The sequence below is a fragment of the Corvus moneduloides genome, chromosome 2, assembly GCF_009650955.1.
Source record: "Corvus moneduloides isolate bCorMon1 chromosome 2, bCorMon1.pri, whole genome shotgun sequence".
Lineage (NCBI taxonomy): Eukaryota > Metazoa > Chordata > Aves > Passeriformes > Corvidae > Corvus > Corvus moneduloides.
The window spans coordinates 104166671-104186052 of NC_045477.1; the positions used below are offsets into that span (position 1 = coordinate 104166671).

Consider the following 19382-nt stretch of genomic DNA (forward strand, 5'->3'; position numbering starts at 1 on the left):
AGAGCCCCATGACCCACTTTCTGCCTTCTCTCAACTTGCAATTTACTCCAGACCTACCCCTCTTAAACCCTGGTTTGAAGAGCCCAACAGAGAATTTCTATGAAGCAGGTTTTATCCTAAGTATGAAAGGTGAGATTCCTAAGAAAATCTTTTATTTTCCAGAGTCTGTTCTTGTAGCTCAATTCTTGCTCAGATTTCTTAAAAGTGGTTTTATTCAAAGTCTTTTATTATGCAAATTTTTGTCCCTCCACTGCAAATGAAACCAAAAAGCAGTTAAGTCTAGAACCTCTATTCCATGGTAACAATAGAAAAAAAAAATTACTACTATTACTAACTGTAGAACTGGAAAGTTCAGAGCATAAAATTTACTTACAAGGAACAGAATTATGCTAAAAAACGGTCAATTTTACATGTAGCTTAATATTCAACCTAAAACCACCACACTGTGTTCTGCTGTCACAGGCATCTTCATAGCCTGCATGCAAAAACATCCTTCAAAGACCCTGGTACAAATCTAGTCTGACAACTCCTTACTTACCAGAGGATGTGATGAGGGTTAGACCATAAGGATTTTTATTAATATTAGGAAAGGGATTAATAGTTAGATTTATTATCAATTTAGAGCTAGATTAAGATAAGTATACCTATAAATATCAAACACCTAAGTTTAGTCTTCCCCTGCTGAAAAAATTAGGTTGAAGACAGATGGAATTTGTTAAATCTAAAAGACTTCGACAGAAGAAGGTCGATAAAGGGAGCAAACAGGAAAACTTCTAGATAATCTCTCTGCCTCTTTGCGATCTGTAACAGACCTGCAGAACTTGTATGATCTTTTCCGACCAGCATCAGCAAAAGAAGACTCCCACTACAGTTAAGAGTTTCCTGATGTTGATGAGGCTGACTTCCACCTGAAAAAACCTCACTATTCAAACATAACAAAAAAATATTCCACAGTCCACACACAGAGGTTTTTCCTGGTCCAGCTCTGGACCTACTGTCACACAGCCCATTGTGATGTGTCTACTTACACGTCTCCTTGCTCGTGGCGCTGGCTCAGGTGTGTTAGGAGAAGTGGATTCATTCGGTGTTTCTGAGGTTGAGCTGAGAGATGAGTTACTGCTTGAAAGTTCTTTGTTCTGTCTTTTAGTTCCAAATGGCAACAGAAAGGCCACGAAATCTGAAACATCTTTTTGCTCTTCTCTCTGAGAGTCTTGCTTGAGCTTGTAGGCCCGGTCATTAGCAATCACTTGAGACAAAGGCATTCCAAAAGCCTGGGGAATAAATTCTGCAACAACAAGAAGAAAATGCTAATATTTACCAAACATCTGAATGCTTATTTAGTACAAAAAGAACTAACTGTTAAGTTGTTAAGAAATCTGAAGTCCCTTTAAATTCCAATGAAGTATTGGACTGAATAATAACAACAGTGCCAGGTAATTGTAGCCCATGGTATCTGAATCCTGTTTCAAGTCACATCATGCAAGATATACTGCACAGAATCTTGGAAAATCATTTGAAATCAGATCTAACTAAGATGTTAACTTCCACCAAAAGTAACTGAAGTTGGGCACTTCTGGTTACACACAGATGGTGCAGAGGGGCATCAGAAGCTCTGGTAACCATCCTGAGACTGGGGAGCCTCGCTGGACTGTGCCAGAGCTCTCTCTCTAATGTTTCAGATCCCTTCACCAGGCTCCTTTCTCATAAATTCTGTAGGGCACCAGAGTCAAGGGGTACTGGCACATGCACAGGTTTCACTACAGTTCAGAGGAGTATGAATCTACTTGTGCAGAGACCTTCGAAGTACATTCACTATTCAGACTAAGCCATCAAGGATATGGTTTTAAATTTATACAAGAACTATACTCTTTTAAATACTGGTAAGATTAAACCTGTTTAACAGTGGCATATCAGTATAAACAATACAATAACTTTGCAAATACTTTGTAACAATAAAAAAACCAGGGACACATGGAAACACAAGAGAACATGTTTGTCGCAATTAACAAAAAGAACATAATCCCACCCCGCATCAATATAATTGTAATGTACAAAACCAGCATATGCCACAGGTCTCAAAGTAAAATGCTTAAGTATTTTACAAAATAGGAAAATGTTTTACAGTGAATCAGTCAGCAACTAACAATCAAATTCTCATTTATTTTCAAATCAGACTTATCTGAGATTAGCAGAAGCAAAGCCAGTAAGACAGATTTCCAACTAGAGCTGGTTTGTCCTCAAAAGAAATGAAAAAGTAACTATTGATGTTATTCACCCTGGTGAAAATGAGTGCAACTTCTACTAGGTTCCAGCTTCAGACCTGCTCATACCAGGAATAAATAAAACACCAGAGATTAAAATCAAATTTTTAAGCATCAAAAGAGGAATTATAAAAAAAAGGAAGCACAAAGAAAAATTCTTATATACTATACTTCTCTTTTGCCACAATTGTGCTAATAATTAAAGGCCAAAATTCCTTCTGGGATTTTAAGTCTAACTAGGTCATTGATGACACTTCCAAATTGTATCTGGTCTTTGATGACACTTCCAAATTGTATCACTGAAAAGAAGAGGGTATTTTAAGAATCTTGAATGAGGACACTACTAGTCTATCACACTAAAGAAACAAGAGTCTGTTGTTCTGATTTGGTAGAAACATTCCTGCTCTTTAGAAGCATGAAATGTTAAGACACAAATTAACTTTGGTGGCCAGACAAAAACTAAATCAGGAAGCAGAGCCTCATATATCAAGCAACTCTGGAGGTGACCTATGAGTAGAATGACATCTAAAACCATCTGCATTTAATTTAGGACAAGAAAGATCATCACACAGATATCAAGCAATGCAGGGATTGCCAGTTCCAGGAGTTCAGTTAGACCTTTCCCTCCTATACTCAAGCAGCATGTGTCTACAAAATTATGACAGTATTAATATTAAATTTTTTGATTGTTCTGAATTATCTTACTAATGAACATTTAAGATGACAAATTTGAAATGCACATATGCAACAGGTGTCCCCTTCTGGTTGTCTAACTGGGTGCTTTGTTGTACTCCCAGCACCCCTTTTTTTATTTGTCCTTCTACAACATTTCCTGAGAAAAGCCACTGAGACAAATTAAATCCTGAAAACAGTGTATTTCTCTGGTTTGGCTCAGAGCTGCTTATGCTTTAGATTGGGAGAGGGCAGGAGTACTGGGCTCATGTGATGCCCAACAGCATGTTGATGCCATTAATCCTACATCAACTGGAGCAAGATCAGCAGGAGACAAGATCTGAGCACTGCTTCATTAAAAGAATTTTTTATTAAAATGACCCTTTTCCTGACTTCAATATGTAAAGGCTGGTATTTTGAGGTAGGCGTTGGCCCTCCTTGGAAACTCTCAGGTGTGGGATTCCAGGTTTTTAACTGCTCTTACTCAGTGTGGGCCAGAGAAAGGACAATAAGCCTCTACTCCAGGTTGCTCTGATGTAGGCCTTCTCAGAGGACCTCATGAACCACTTCCTTGATTTCGCAATGCCTGGCAGAGATGTGGAACTGGATGAAAACCAACTGGCTGAATTTCAGACTAAATACAGATGGTAGTGGTGCTGGCTGGCAGTGGTAATTACATTAAAGAGTTGGCAAACCCAGAAACTTTTTGCTCATTTGTTGAAATTGAGAGAATCAGTTCCCCCTCTGCAGACTGCTGACAGCCTAAAGTTCCCACCAAAATGTGTGTGTGTGCTTGCACCATGGGCTGTGGTGGCAAGGGAGCATGTTCTATCCACCACTCTTCAGGAACATTCAATCCCAAAAACTTCCTTGTTGAACAAGTAATTAGAGTGAATGTTAGCACTTCTGACATTTCAGATTCATTAAAAAAGAAAAGCTGTACTCATGTGAAGTAATTAGCAACCCCACGGATGGGAGAGGCAGGGCACTAACTCAGACACAAGATGTGTGGGTTTGAGGCTCTGGTCTCACAATGCAGGTAAAAGGACCAACTGCCTCTTTATAGCTGTAGGCTGGGGATCCCCACTATTGGAGAGGTTTTATTTGTATGAGGAAATGTACCTTAAAGCAGTGGCTCAAACCTTGGTCTGTTGTATACGTACTGAGTGCCAAAGCTACCAAGTTAGTTATTCTCTCTAAACTCAACAAAAAATTGACCATTCAATGAAGAGACTGGGCAGTTTAAAAAGATGTTTTGCAGAAAGCATCATGTAAAAATGTGAAACAACCTGGCAGATTGGGCAATCAGCTTGGAAACGCAGACTCGTATCCTTAGCTAGCAGCACTTTTAATACACTCCAGTTTTCAGTGTTTACTGGCAAAGGAGAGAATTTAATATTTTGGAGAAGTGCATAATTTCTCTTACCAGAAAGCCAATCTTGCAGTTGAGGCCAGTTTCTTAACAAAATTTTGATTGAAACTGATAAGTTCCTAAGAAATCTTTCTTTGGTGGTAAATCACCATTTCTAATAAAAAGCAGCATGTCACAGAAAAATTCCCAGCCAGATCAAATGAGACTTTCAGTGATCTGAAATCCTCCTTTTTGCTAATCAAATGATAATATTCAGGATGTTGACCCACATGGTTATAGCTTACTTCAGCTCATGTCACCCTGTCCAAATAAAGTTTAAAAGACTTCTCTGAAGTTTCAGCTGGTGAAAACTGCTTTTCATCCCACAAAACATAAGAGTCTATTAGGAACCAGTGAGGTCTATATTCTAGATTCTATTGAGTCTTTCAATACTAATAAAGTGAATACTAACTATGGTTAGTCTCCTTAGCATTTGGAGTTTTTTCTTAAGTACATTGTAAATGCTGGTTTTGGGCTGCTAAAATCCTGTGACCAAGATTTACTAAGGTGTTTGTCCCACCTCTATTTAAATGACAGGAATAGAGATCAGGGAATAACATGCTCTTAAAGGGGTATTTAAAGGGGGTCTTTAAGTCAATCTCCCCAGCTAGCCAGATAGGGTAACTCTGTTTTGCTAACTGAAATCAGTTATTTCAGATCTGAAGGGACAGTGATGGAAGCAGAAAACAAGGAAAACAGAAACCTCATAACATAATGGAAACTGCAAAACTCCTTCCATCTCAAGGTTCTCCAAAACCTGCAGTGACTCCATGAGATTCGAGATAAGACAATGTTCTCAGCATCAGTTCTGTGGCTGAAAATCACTTCAACTACTCAGAGCTCACTGACCTTCAAGGAGTGATATAAGGCCCTCCTGATCACTTATGCTTTTTTCTGGGAGTATGTCTGGGGTTTTTTTACAAAAAATTAAGAGATTATTTGGTACTTTACTTGATTTTAATATAAAATATGATACAGTGTTGCTTAAAAAACCCTTTCTTTATGCCTAGAGAGCATGATTCAAAGATTTTTACAGAAGCATGGTAGGGCACTGAAAAGGCTTGAAAAAAAGCCAATTTCTGATAAACCACAATAAAACAAACTTCATTTATTCAGCTCTCTCCTTACGCTGTGCCAAGGCACATGGATACCACGATAGGCTGAGTTACTGAGAACAAAGGCAAACATTAAAAAATACAACTTAATTTACTGAGCATGAATGGTAAGTAAACACAAAAGAGACTTGCAAAAATTTTGAACTGAAGAAAAATCAAACATCTACTGCTGGAGTTGCATAATCCAGAGTTACCAGGAAGGCCTTTTATCAGGAAGTCCCGCACACACTGCAGCTCTGCTAAGGCCCCACAGATGAACCTGCCAGTTACTTACATTCCACACAGAAACATCAGCAAAAGGGATGATTCTTAGTTACTCAAACAATCACATAACAAGTGATTATTATTTCTGAGCAGGTATCTCCATTCACCTGTACGGTTTACTGAAACCAAGGCAAAACAAAGTTGGTTTACTGATAAAGTATTCTAGGACAAGTAATTTCTGGGAGGCATCTCTCTCAGGAATGCCTGTGTGTACTTTAAAAGTAGGCCTGCTTATGCAGACACCCAGATCACTGGCACGGGACGGACAAAAGACTCCGCTTCTGCTGCCGTCAGAATTAGCACTGAATTCATAAGGGAACAGGATCCAGCTGCCAGCATGCACAGCATCCTGAGAATGTCTTACTCCAAGCAGCATGGACATGTCACTGCTCCTCCAGCCTGAGTACTGTTTGTCAGCAGCCAAAGCCAATGTTTAGAGACGTATGTAGACAGCAGGATCGAGGGTCATGATGGCCATTAATAACAAGCAGGCTGGGTAAAGCAAAAACCCTTGAATGATAGAAGCTGAAAATATTGCTTAAATATCTGGGTGGAGTGCTGCTCTCCTGTTTAGTCTGTTTGCATCCAGCAAGTTTTGCTATATCCTGCTTTGGTGAATCACTGAGAGATGTAAAAACAATTGAAAAAACACTTCTTTTACAATTTCTCCCCTTTTAATGAGATGTTGACAGATATCAAAAGGGACAAAATAAAGATATGAAACTCATTTAAAGTGCATTCAATTCTACTGTAGTGTCTTTATTTGCCTTCAGAAGCCTGACAGGTTGCTGAAACTAACTTAACAGACAGGTTGACTGATCCATCTAAATAAAATGTGAAGTTTAGACAGCAAAAACTCCACAGATTGGACTGAGTCCTAAAATACAAGTTATTAAATCTCCCAACAGTCCTAGCAAAAATGAGTAGTTCCATTTGGTTGTGCCTTTTAAGCATAGACATCTGGTGGGGTGGTGGGGGGAAGAACAGTCTTTGGCACAAACTGGAGGGAGGTGACACCTCTCCAGAGAGAGCAACCCCAGAAACCTGCACCCGGGGGCAGTTCAGTGCACATTGGTGCTAAAGGAGAGGGTTTGCCAGGCAAGAGCTGCAGTGAGGCCTCCATCGTGCATCCCTGGTGACCAGCATGGTGGCCCTTTCTTTCCACCTCTGTGGCTTCCTGTGCCAGGTACATCCCTGTTATCTTTGATTGCGGCCCACACACACGATCACACGGCGCTGCATGATTGTCAGAATTAACCTCCAGCAGTCTGTCTTTACAAAAGGGGATTTCAGGTGGCACATACTCTGGGCAGGACCTAACAACGTGGTCCCCTCTGCGTATGTGGGGGCTCCCAGGCTGGGATAGAGAAAACTCAAAATGTTTGGAATTAATGACACTTCCAACTGCAACTGTGTTTACAAAAGTGATGCTGAAGGGATGGAAATGAAGTCTGCATTAAGGCAGCTGCATCTCCTCTGTATGAAGTGTCTGGAAATCAGCTTCCCTGATTCCCCTCCGACGTCCTGTGGCCTGGTCTTGTTGTTTTCTTCTCCTCACAACAGTGCAGCTGGACTAGTTACTAAAAAAACCCACCACAAACTCCCCAAAATAAACAGAAGGAAGGCGTTCCTTTCAGGCATGAGGACTGGGGACCTGCCCGGGTGGGTAAGCGTGTGCTCCCAGCCTTTGTTTAGCACACCCACGTTCACAGTGAGGAGTGTTTGTCTTGGACCGGCTGGCCAGAAATGGGAGATACTCTCTTTACAGAACAAGCTTGCTGTGAAAGGCATGTGGAGGGAGGTTAACTCTTCCTTCAGGTGACATAGAGGCCACTGTACAGGGAACGTGGTGGGGCTCAATTCTGATGTGAGCATAGCAGGCTCATCTTTATGGAGACCAGCAGCACAAGGCCTTATATTTTTCTTTCCAGAGCCAACTCATCAGCTGAAAGCTGGGCAAATACTGTCCCCCCTAACTCCTGAGGCTGGAGGAGATGCTGGTGCTGCTGCTTCCCACAGGAAAACCGCCACCTTTCAACCACTGTGATGGTCTCCATGGCACAAACCAGAAATCCTGGTTGTTCATTCCCTCTTCTGTCATGCACTAAGACTCTGCTCAGCAACTACCTGAGAAACAGATGCTCTTTAACAACTTAGAGGGGCAGAAAAAAAGTACACCAGAACCAACCATTGCCAGAAAACCTGACAAGTAAGATGCCATATGCTGCCATTTGGGATATTTTTGCCTAATTGCTGTTGGCAATAAGTAAGAGCAAATATGCCTTTCTTTTCACTCTGCTAACACAACCTGTTCAGAACCTGACTCCTTCCAATTTCCTGGACCCTTATTGATCAGCCCAAGTTTTTCCTAAAGGAAGGAGAGAAATACAGATTCTACTCTTTGAGAAGTGATGGGGTATTTTCTTCTCAGAGGGTGCTCCTATAATATTTTATAAGTGGAGAGCACATGTAAAACGTCTCTGTAACTCAGAACAAGACAGTGAGAGATGGAAGAAAAAGGATAAAAGCAGAGGGGTATATGTTTGAAACATGAATTTCAAATTACAATAAGAAAAAAGGAATTAAAATTAAGAGAATCAGCATAGTGATTTCTAAAAATGCTTGGTATAGTTAACCAGATAGTATGAGCAAGGCTGAAAACCAGGAAGTAGATAAATTTAAACAATGATGAATAAGTACAAAGTGCTGACCTTCACCGTGGAAACTAGTGAGCCCTAAAAGGCAAAATGCACTCAGAAAACCCTTCAGAATAAAAATCAAGTATGTCCCCAAACCTACTAACTGAATGAAGCATAAATGCTACCATGCAAGGTAGACACCCAAGAAAATCCCTGAACAGAAGTGTAATAGCAGAAACTAATATTATCTGGAACTGCTCAACCAGTGCAGCTGTGTAATTACTGGAAACAGAGGTCAGCTGAAATAAAACATGGCTGTAAGGAAATACAGAAAAATGCAAGGCAATGTAAGAAAATTATTGTTTGAAAGATCTTTGGCAACAGAGAATTTAGCGGAATAAAGACCAACTTTGGGTTAAGGATTTGTATCTATCACCAAAAGGACACACTTGCTTCTCAAGGCACTGCACCAAAGAGCATTGGTGGAGCTCTGAAAGTGCAATTGCAAAGATCCATCAGGTTTGGGTGACACAGCAAAATTCTGTCTTTGGTGAATTATCAAAGCGATTTATCATTGTTAAAATCTGCTACAGCAAAGAAAAATGTGAGGAAAAAACCCCAAAATGTATTTTAACTCTCAAAAGAGCTTCTGAAGAGAAACTTTCAACAGAGACTACCAAAGTCATGCTACCCATAAGGGAGGAAAGATAAAAGCTCTCAGTACATCAAATATTTGTGAGACACAGATCATTTAAAAAAAAAAAAGCAGGATGTGGTTATCCTTTTCTGATGCAGAAGAGTACTCCACAAGTCCTATTAAGATCAATATCTGGCAAATGCACTGAAAGGAGGGCAGGTTTTACACAGAACGAAGTTACTTTGCACTTCTAACTGTACAAACATCAGAAAAAACCATAGTAACAATCACTAATTACAGTGTAGCCAAATGTAATGCATTAATAGGACAGTACAAAAAAGATTTTCCCCCAAAAGAGGCTATAAAATCATTATGACTCCTGCATGTGGGCTCAAGTCATATTTCAAGTAATTCTTGTTACAAATGAAAACGTTGATATTTGCAATACAACACAGGAAGCCACTAGATATATCAAACCAATGTGTCAGGGGATAGTCAGTTTTAGAAAGATTAATACAAATATTTACCATAACCAATGTTAAATCAAGAAAATAATAATCACATATTTAAAATCATCAAATAAAAAATTAGAAGAAAAATATTTTTTTCTTAACAACTATCTAAAGTAACTTTGAAATGGGGATGTTAATTTTTTCAGTGGAATTTCAAAGTTCCCTTCTTCTGCTAAACTAGACTAAAAGTAAGCACATCAGAGTAACCAGGTCACATCTCCTGTCACAATTTCCTGCATTTGTGTGCATGTTTGTGAAACTGGGATATCAATACAGAGTTTTACTACCATTTTTAGAGAAATTCTTTTCCAGAAGTGAACATAAAATTAGATGCACAATTACCTACATGCAATTTCACAGACACTTTTCAGTGTCTCAGTATTTAGACTTGGCTCAAATGGCTCTGAATTACAGGTCAACTTCAGGTCTTGGATTAGGACCCAGCCCATAAAGCTGATTAGTTTCCAAACAAAAGAGTACAACCATATCTGTAAATCCATGTCACATGGAGGTTATTAAAATCCAACTGATCAGTAGTACTGAAGCATTCATATATTTTAAACAATGTCTATTTTCCTAAGGTTAAAGAAAGAAAAGCAAACCAACTGACTCGCTTGGGCAGTGCGGGGTTTATGTGCTTCGTAAACTGAAAGATGAGAGAGCAAATGCAGGTGAAGAACTGGATCATGTTGCCAGACCACATTTGCACTGGATGGTGAAATTGGGGAGAAAAAACAATGGAGAAAAGATGCAGTCCTTTAAGTCTTCCTTTTTTTCTCAGGGAAAAAAAATAAACAACCAAAAAACCAAACCTTTCAGTGGAAGAGATCTGAGTTACACTAAAGTCAAACAGAAAAGATAAAACATTTTTCAGCTTGAAAATAAATACCTAGACAGTTTATCAGCTCAACAACATTCTCCTACTTTAAAAAGTATGTTTCAGACTAAAGAAATCTCATATGCAAAACTAAGACCCGACCACTGAATATGTACTCATTTTACCTTTGTCTCTGTTCTTCTCCTTTCCTAAAGAGTCCAGTTTCTTTCTTAATGACTTCTTCCTCTTTTGTCCATCTGCGAGAGGCAAAAAAAAAAAGAAAACAAAAAAAGGAAGTAAGTGAAGAGAAGTAACACTGAACAAACTGCTGCACAAGCTGTAGGAACATGGAGTGAGACGGTCACAGCACTGGGGATCAGGGAGGGTGTGAGGCACATTTCACGAAGACTAGGGACCATCACAGTCCTCTGGCCCAAAGGAGGGTGCCTTTGTTCGCCCGAACGCTGAGGCTGTACTGGGGAACACAAATGTATCCCCTACATGCTGCTGGGAACATCTACATGTGTGGTCACTGAAGAGTTAACAATGGAGGTTTTTTGCTGGGTGCTCTTGACAGCAAAGCACCATAAACCTACAAGGTACTGGGTAGCCTTCATCCATGGTCACAAGACTGGGATTCAGGCGTGGAACTAAAGGTAGTATTTGGAAAGGGAGGATTACTAACAGCCAGGATAAAGTTCTGCATACCAGTCATATATCACCGTATCCACGGGTGATAGCTGACCACCTTCATGACCCATCTGATCTGAACTCATATGGGGAGCTGGCAGCTGGGTACAGCAAGTCCAGATTGGTTCAGATGGATTAGAGTCTCAGAGGAATGATTGTTCTGACAATCGATATATTGTCCAAGTTTCCACTAAGGTATTAAGGACCGAAGATTCTAAGCAATATCAGAGGCAGGTTGGTTCTTGAAATGATTATATCAAAATGATTTTATCATTATTTCCTTCAGCAGCATCTTTCATAATGAAAAGTGAACAAAACAGCATTTTATTTATTAGGTCTCAACAAATACCAGGGATTAAGTCAAGGGCCTGCTTTAACTTGTACCTTTTGAATTTTCCAAGTTTCACAGCAATATAAAGGGTCTGCCACAGAAACTGATATGCTAGACACTGCTCTAGATGAAGCTTAATGAACATGTACCTTTTCCTTACTGATTTTGTAATATGGCAAAAACTCAAAAATGAGCACACTGTATCCATTTCACTTTTAGGGCAAGAGGGTCACCAAATAATCTGTCTCAACACCTTTTTCTAGTTTTGTAAGTAAGTGTCTTAAGTGGTCTTTTATAGGAAGGAACATACCCCAGAGGAGTGAAGTGGATCTTTGTTGATGAACTCTCATCTTTGCAATTAGGGGTCATGAGAGAATACAAGCTGTTTCTCCATACTTTTCCCACAAATCCTACTAAAAATCAAGTCCAGAACATCACCTGATAGACTGCTCAACAAATTCTGACTTTTTTATAGCCAATTAATATCCTTTTAATTTAAAAGTAGCATTTCATTTTACTTTTTGTAATGGTGGTTGGACCGACTCCACTCGCACTCTGCAGTTATTTCCAGGATACCAGAGAATCACGGAATGGAAGGGAGGGTTGGAAGGCAGTTCTAGTCCCTTCCTAGGAGATCATCTAGTCCAACCACTCCCCCCAAGTGGAGGGTCACCTGGAGCAGGTGACACAGGAATCTGACCAGGTAAGTTTAGAACATCTCCAGAGAGGGAGACTCCACGACCTCCCTGGGGAGCCTGTTCCAGTGCTCTGCCACACTCAATGTAAAGAAGTTCTGCATTGTGTTGAAGTGAAAATTCTTGTGTTTTCCTTTATGGCCATTACTCCTTGTCCTGTTGCTGGGCACTGCTGAAAAGAGTCTGGCACCATCCTCTTGGCACCCAACTTTGAGATATTTATATGGACTGATGAGATCCCCCTCTCAGGCGTCTCAAGCCTAAAGAGACCCAGCTCCCTTAGTCCCTCCTCATAAGAGAGATGCTCCAGACCCCTCATCATCTTTGTAGGCATTTCCTGGACCCTCTCCAGTAGCTGATTGTCTCTCTTGCACCGAGGAGCCCACAATTGGACACAGCACTCTGGATGTGGCCTCACTGAGGGCAAGAATATGGGCAGGATCACCTCCCTTGATCTGCTGGCAAAGATCTCCCTATGCACCCCAGGCTACCAGCAGCCCTGCCGGATGGAAGGGTTCCCAGCACTCACTTAACTAGGATCTTCGGTTCCTGTCTCGAGGTAGAATTGCCATGTGTTGGTTATGTTAATTCGCCTTTGCCCACACCTGCTCCAGTGAGAATTCATCTCTCTGAAATAAGGCTGACTATTGAGAAGGTATTCTGGATGAGAGTTCAGCAATATAATGGTGGTAATTCATTACCTGACATGGTCTATGATTAGATTTTCCTTTTTTCTTAGCCACGTGACAAGGTTATAACTCAAAGTCATATTTTGATTGACTAAAAGATCAGACTTTTCACACCTTCTGACATTTCCTGTTGCTAAGATTGAGTTTATAAAAGAAATTCTTTCACCTCTTGGCAATATGAATAGTTGGTAGCCTGCTTATATACACCTGACAGTACAGCTTGTTTTTATAAGGTTCCCAGCTACCATTGTGTTCTGGCTTTATACATATAAAATAATTTTCTAATTATTTTCCATGTTATAAATTCAAATTACTGCTTCAGAGAAGCTTTTTGATGGATGACTAACACTTCTTTGGAGTCACAGAGCCTTACTCTCCAAAAACCCATTTATTGATATTCTGACATCCCACTGAAGTCTACTGAGACATAAAAAAATGAGAGAAAGAATCAAAATTTAATGTAAAATGCAGTGTTTTTCTATGATCATTTACATTTACAGTTTACCTCACGGCAAGAAAAAAGGAGTTGTGTATGAAAATAAGGCTGAGAGGAATCTCAGTGAAAAGCTAAAGCTCAGAAGATCTGCCAAGAGGTCTCAGGTCAGTTCAAGTTCTCCTCCTCCCCAGCAAGAGACACGATAAATTGCAGTCTATACACTGTACATATAAACACGTTTTGAAATTACTGTTGATTCAGGGTACATCAGGCATGAACGTTGCTGAAATATTCATAATGTATTTAAAGACTTATGCAACTCCAGCAGTTTTACATATTAAATGAACCCAATTCACAATTATAATGCTTAGTACTTACTAGCTGCAGTGTGGCTTTGAGAACATAATTAATATCCAAAATATTCTTGAGAAAGTGGCAAAGCATTATTATCCATGCTTAATACCTACTGTATGTTTTTAAATTAATTAGCAAATATTATGCAAAATAGTATTGTAAAGCTATTAGCTATATTGCAAAGCGCTATTAGGTATGGATGGACTACTATTTTTAATTTCCACTTTGGAAATGTTCAAACCACATAGTGATAAAAGCTGTTGGGCTGTTATCCAGTCTTTTGTATATATAATTGTCAATTTATGTCTTCTTACTGTAGATTAACAATACACTCCTCCTTCAACAGATTCCACTCAAGAACATCAGCAAGACTAGAGAAACACTCAAATGACAACGGTCAAAGCAAAGGAAGCTGCATTTTTTTTCCTTTGCTAGCCCACTCTGTTTTTCCTGAAGAGCACCTATCCAGGCAGCTGTGCAGATCAGTTTGTTTTTCAGAAATGGACTTGACCTGTTCAGTACTTACTAATTTATATGTTTGCTGCATTTTTCACTGCAATGCTACATCACTCCCTGGGCTTCTATGTATTAAGACTAGCACAATAAATATTTAAAAGACCAAGAGTCTAGAATCAAACTCCTGAGTGCACATTAAATTGCTACGTGACCTGTTTTTCCAAAGTGGTGAGCACTTCCAGGTTCAGTTAATGCCAAAAAGACTTTTCTATTTCAAAAATCTCTTTAGGACTCTGTCAGTGAACCACAAAGCCTACAGAATACAAGATTATTTGTATTGATCTACTGACTTTTGACAAGCATTGAGCAATCTGACTTCTGAGATTATCAAAACTTAAATATTTTGTGTTAAAGTTGAAATTCACCTGAAGTATCCTCACTAACACTATTTCTTTAGCATTTACACTATCAAATCTCAGATTTTCTACAGACCATTTCACGGTCTAAATTTCCAAATGAGACCATGGTTCTACAATCTAGGTAATAAGTAATTTTCACACTGAGGATATATAAACTTCAGCTTTAACAGTTTAAAAAATGAAAAGAAAGAAAGAGAACTTTGTAAATTTTTAAACTTATTGTTCTGTTTCTTTGCACGAGACCACCTACCAACACCTTATATGACTGAAAGAGAGGGAGTGCAGGCTGAATCCAGTTACTGTTTACTTCCAGTACTTCTTTAGTCAATTTATATTTATGGAAATCAACAAGTCTATTTGGTAGGTAGAAGTGTTGCTCAGCATAAGCTAAAGCATCACAAATTAGGTATAGGGAATTAGCTCAAAATTACACAGTGGCACACAAAGTTAACATTCAGGAACTCTTGGCCAGCAGTTTCAGATTGTGTCACTGAATTGTCAATATCCTGTGAAATCCTAATCCAATATATTTTTCAATAATTAATATAATATGCAGTAAAAAAGTACAACAGCATCCAAGCTTTGTACATAATTCTGGGACACTATTACAGTATTACGGTTCAGAAAAAACACCCTGTCAAATACATTTGAAGTGAACCTGTAACAAAATCAGGATTCTTCAGCACTTTCCTTATACCTGGGCTGGTGGATTATCTAAAAGAATGGATGTTCCTTTTATGTTACTTATATGCAAGGACACCTTTTATTAATCAAAAACATAATTAATAAATTCACACAAATCCTTCAAACTAATTTAACTCAGTGGGCTTTTGACAGAAGAGATGATGTGACGCTGACAGTGTTGTAGAACAAAGAGAACTTCCCTCCCCATCTATTAGCAACTTCCTTTGCTTAAGAGAAATGAGTTTCTTGTCCATTTACGGAAGAATATTTGTCATGTTCTACAATTCAAGGTTATTTTCACACAGTATAAAAAGAGGAGCTACCTCAGCAATTATTATCAGACCCATAGCTCAGTTATCAGAACGGATAAAAAGGTTGATATTGTGAGATTTGTAAACTACTTCTTCACAGTAATTCTAATTCTATTCATGGCCATTTTTCTTAATAACCACTAGTAATTGGATCTAACAGCATTTCAAGAAAAAAAAAACAGAATATACCTTCTAAAATTGCAATCAGTTCTGTCTTGAAAATTACTACCAATGGAACTGAAAAGCACCAAGTTTGACCTATCTTGAGCACTCATTGGTTCACTTCACTCGTCGAGAGCAACGCATTTCCCCAGTGCCAGCCTCCCACAGCCAGCCTGCGTGCTAAATGTCAAGCTGCAGTCTCTCTGGCCTGCGCAATACTGCAAGTAATTGAGAGTGTCAATCAGAAAACACTGCTAAATTCTGTTGACAGAGCACAATAAAGACAAGACTGCACTTCATTCACTGACAGTTGCACAGTGTTTGTGGTTGCAGCTACTTCTTCGGGTCACTATACAAAGCAAATTTATTTCTGAATATGCACTTGGGGCTGCTCTGCTGAAGAAGAGGGTGCTGGTTTTACTTAGCCATTTCTGTGACTGTAAATGTCCATCTTGAAACATTTATTTATAAAAACATGTTGAAATGCCCTGTCCCCATGCAGTAACTTCCAGAGCACTGCCAGCTGCAACAATGATGGAAGACAAAAAAAGTCAACCAGAGAAACAGGAGCCACAGATTTTGGCACATAACACAATATGAAAAGGGGAAGCCTAAGCCTTCAGGTATTTCTTATCACTCTCACCCTTTGCCTCAGCCATTCACACACAAGATCTCCACTGGTGATGCAGATAACTTTATTTATTCAGAAGCCTTGGACTATTGTCCCATTTTTCCTTATGGCCCATTCGCTCGCTTTATTTCACTTTGACTCAAATCAGCATTTCTTTGTGCTTGTTAGCCAGCAGCTGATGCAAGAAAAGCCATATTCATTCATGAGTATCCCTCAGCTGCAGTCATGACCTTCCAGGTGGCAGCTGGCTCATAGAGGTTCACCTCAGCCCACAGCGCCAGATTCAGGCTGCTCACCAAAGGCACCACACACACATCAGAGGCAGCTTTCCTCTTACACGCTGCTTCCTCTGACGCAGCAAACAAGCTTCGGCATTCCCCTCTCTGAGAAGTTCCTGATGAATATGCTTATGGCAGAAGAAACAGCATGAAAAGGGCAGAGCTGAAGTTCTTCAAGAGAGGGGATGTCCCTCCCCTTGGGCTGTGCACGGGGGGTCTGGGCCGGAGCACTGCAGCCCTCCAGGCAGGAGCACCTGACCCAAACCCTTCTCAGGGCAACGGCAAGAAACCAGGAGAGCTGTGGGGAAAGGTGATTGCACAGGAAACAACATTCTCAGCAACACACAGTGCATACAATACAACCACTTGAAAAAACCCACAACCACAAGATAAAAGTGTACTTTTAATTCACCTCTTGCACACCCCAGCAGTCTTCAGTAACTTGCTAGTGCATCTTCTTCAGACCTAGGCTTCAGTCCCGCTGGACTAAGGCTCTACTAATTGTTAAAATGAAACACAGAGGAATTACGAAGTCCAGTTGTGCAGGTTTAAGTGATTCAGCTGCTGGAAATTTAAAAGCTGCATTATACACAATTTCTTTACTGCTGAACAGTAAGAATTTGGTCATACTGTTAGACAAATTAAATTATTTATTTAGGAAGTATTCATACGTTTCCGTGGAACCCGCCTAGAAGGCAAAACTGCTGGAAATCTTTCCTACTTCAAAAGAAAGCTGCATCCCTACAGGAACGATAGTTTTATTAATCAAATAACATTTTACAATACCTCCACTTTACCACCTCCTGTGGTTCTGATACAAATTTAAAAAAACCCAACAATCAACCCTACATTATTTTCTTGATACACATCTGTTCATACTGCACTGCTATTCTGAAGCCAAAGGTGATAAATCAATTTATACTAGCTGAGCATATTATAGTAGACAGCCCTGTGTTTTAGGAAAACAAATTTGAAAAGTGTAGTTCCAAACTAGACTCAAATCCAGAAAAATGCACTATTTCTATTGAAACCTATTTGCAAGGTCTATTTCTGTCAGAAGGAGCCATGACCAACTTGTTGAACTAAAAATGTTGCACGTTAGAAAACACAGACTGTAACTGAAGTGGGATAGGTATGACCTTTTCTTCACAATGAAAAAACCCAAACAAACAAAAAAAACCCAAACAAACAAAAAAACAAACAAAAACACAAGACCACCAACATGACAACAACTTACTTTGGTCACCGCTCTAATTCAGATAGCAAATGCTACTCAGCTCCTGTGGCTAGAGGAATCATAAGAAAACATGACATTTCCACTTCATTTTCCTATTCGTTCCCAAGTGTGTTTAAGGATTTAATTAGTCTCCAAGTATATACATTGTAAAGAAATAACTCCTTTTGTATTTTCAAATATGTCCTTCCATGATTCTCTGTCATGAAGAGACTGGTGAGCAAATGCAGGGGCAACATATTCTAAGGGTGAGAACCAAACCTATATCCTATATGGGATTTGGGCTCTGGAGCAAGGTCAGGGCTCCTGAAGCCACAGCCAGAGGGAGGGGGATGTCAGAGCCCACCCATGCAATGGGAAGAGCTGGGAAGGAGCAGCTTCTCAGGCCTGCCCAGGCCACTGCACTCCTGCTGTGCAGGAAGCTGCAGGTCTTACAGATGAACACAGCACAGCTGCACCAAAAGAAACATTTCAGTAAGTACAAAGTGGATGCCTGCCTTGTTTGTGCAAGCCATGTATAAATATCCTTAAAATAACAGAATTTTTATTAGTTGCAGAATTTTTTGAACCACCACACCAAAAGCAAGAACAAAGTTTCCTATCTTCCCTTTTAATTTGATTTTTTTGTTTAATGTATTCTTTAAACTTTTTGCATTTGGGACTATTGACTAGAAATTATTGTGTTGGAAAAGTCAGGAAAAAAACCCTCTTGAGTTACTTTGCCATTACTGTAATGAAAACATATATAGTTTTACATCATGTAAGTACTTTTTAACTAATAATAAATACATTTAAAATGGCTGCATTACATGAGCTCTGAGGAACAAAATATTCAGTGAGTTTTAGAACCCGAACACTAAATTATAATTGTTTGGGAGCTCATTTGTCAAATCTTTTGCCATACTTAAGGAAAAAACTCATTTTGACATGAAAATAAACAGTTACTCAAATATTTTTCTATGCCAGAATGAGGAAAATGGCTGCTGCTGCCATACATAGAAGGGATGATGGAAATAACTCAAAATACCCATGCACAGCTACCTGGCAGCCTTTAGAGGATTACAAAGGAAAGGCCAAGTACCCTTGTACGCGGCTGTCAGTGGAGAGCAGGAAAAAGCAGGCAAATTCCTGGAAAGGGAGAACAGATGCAGGATGCCAGGTCTGACTTCCCTGTGCATAGACAAACTCAGATTTTCAACTCATACACAGCTCTGCTCGCTGCAGCACCTACATTAGCACAGGGTTTCGTGTGTCATAAGAAATCCCAAGTCACAGTAACCTAATAAAATGATATTAAAAACCGCACCTCCCACCCCCCCAAAAAAAACCTGCAAAAAAAGACAGAGAGAGTGTCCAGGTCTTTTGATGGAGCACATGCCTTGTGTCAATAGTGGAAGTAAAAAATGTGTCTAGGCATACTGAAATTAGAGGGAACCACTCCTTCTAGGCTTCAGGGCGTATTTGCTATATTGACACTGACGACAGGATTCATGAAACAGCAATGTCAAGTAGCAGGTGCAAGACAAAATATAGACACTACTTTTTCACATTACAGCAGTATCTACAGTGTGACAGGAGTTTCCCTAATCTCCAAAGATAAGCAAATTCCTGACTTAAATAGACTGTGATACATCAGGGACCTTGCTGCTACCCTTCTAAGTGGAAGACACTCAGAAATCACAAT

At 39.6% G+C, this 19382-nt stretch overlaps 1 protein-coding gene across 5 annotated transcripts in view; it reads right to left on the minus strand.

Moving 5' to 3' along the window:
* ARHGAP6 (Rho GTPase activating protein 6) overlaps nucleotides 1–19382 on the minus strand; it is a 316497-nt gene that overhangs the window by 30334 nt on the left and 266781 nt on the right. For all 5 annotated transcript variants that reach the window (XM_032100634.1, XM_032100635.1, XM_032100636.1 and 2 more), the window contains exons 3-4: nucleotides 10514–10585; nucleotides 1029–1285 (exon numbers count right to left, since the gene is read on the minus strand). In XM_032100634.1, the coding sequence (XP_031956525.1) occupies nucleotides 1029–1285; nucleotides 10514–10585 (329 nt within the window). The remainder of the gene's footprint in view (nucleotides 1–1028; nucleotides 1286–10513; nucleotides 10586–19382) is intronic.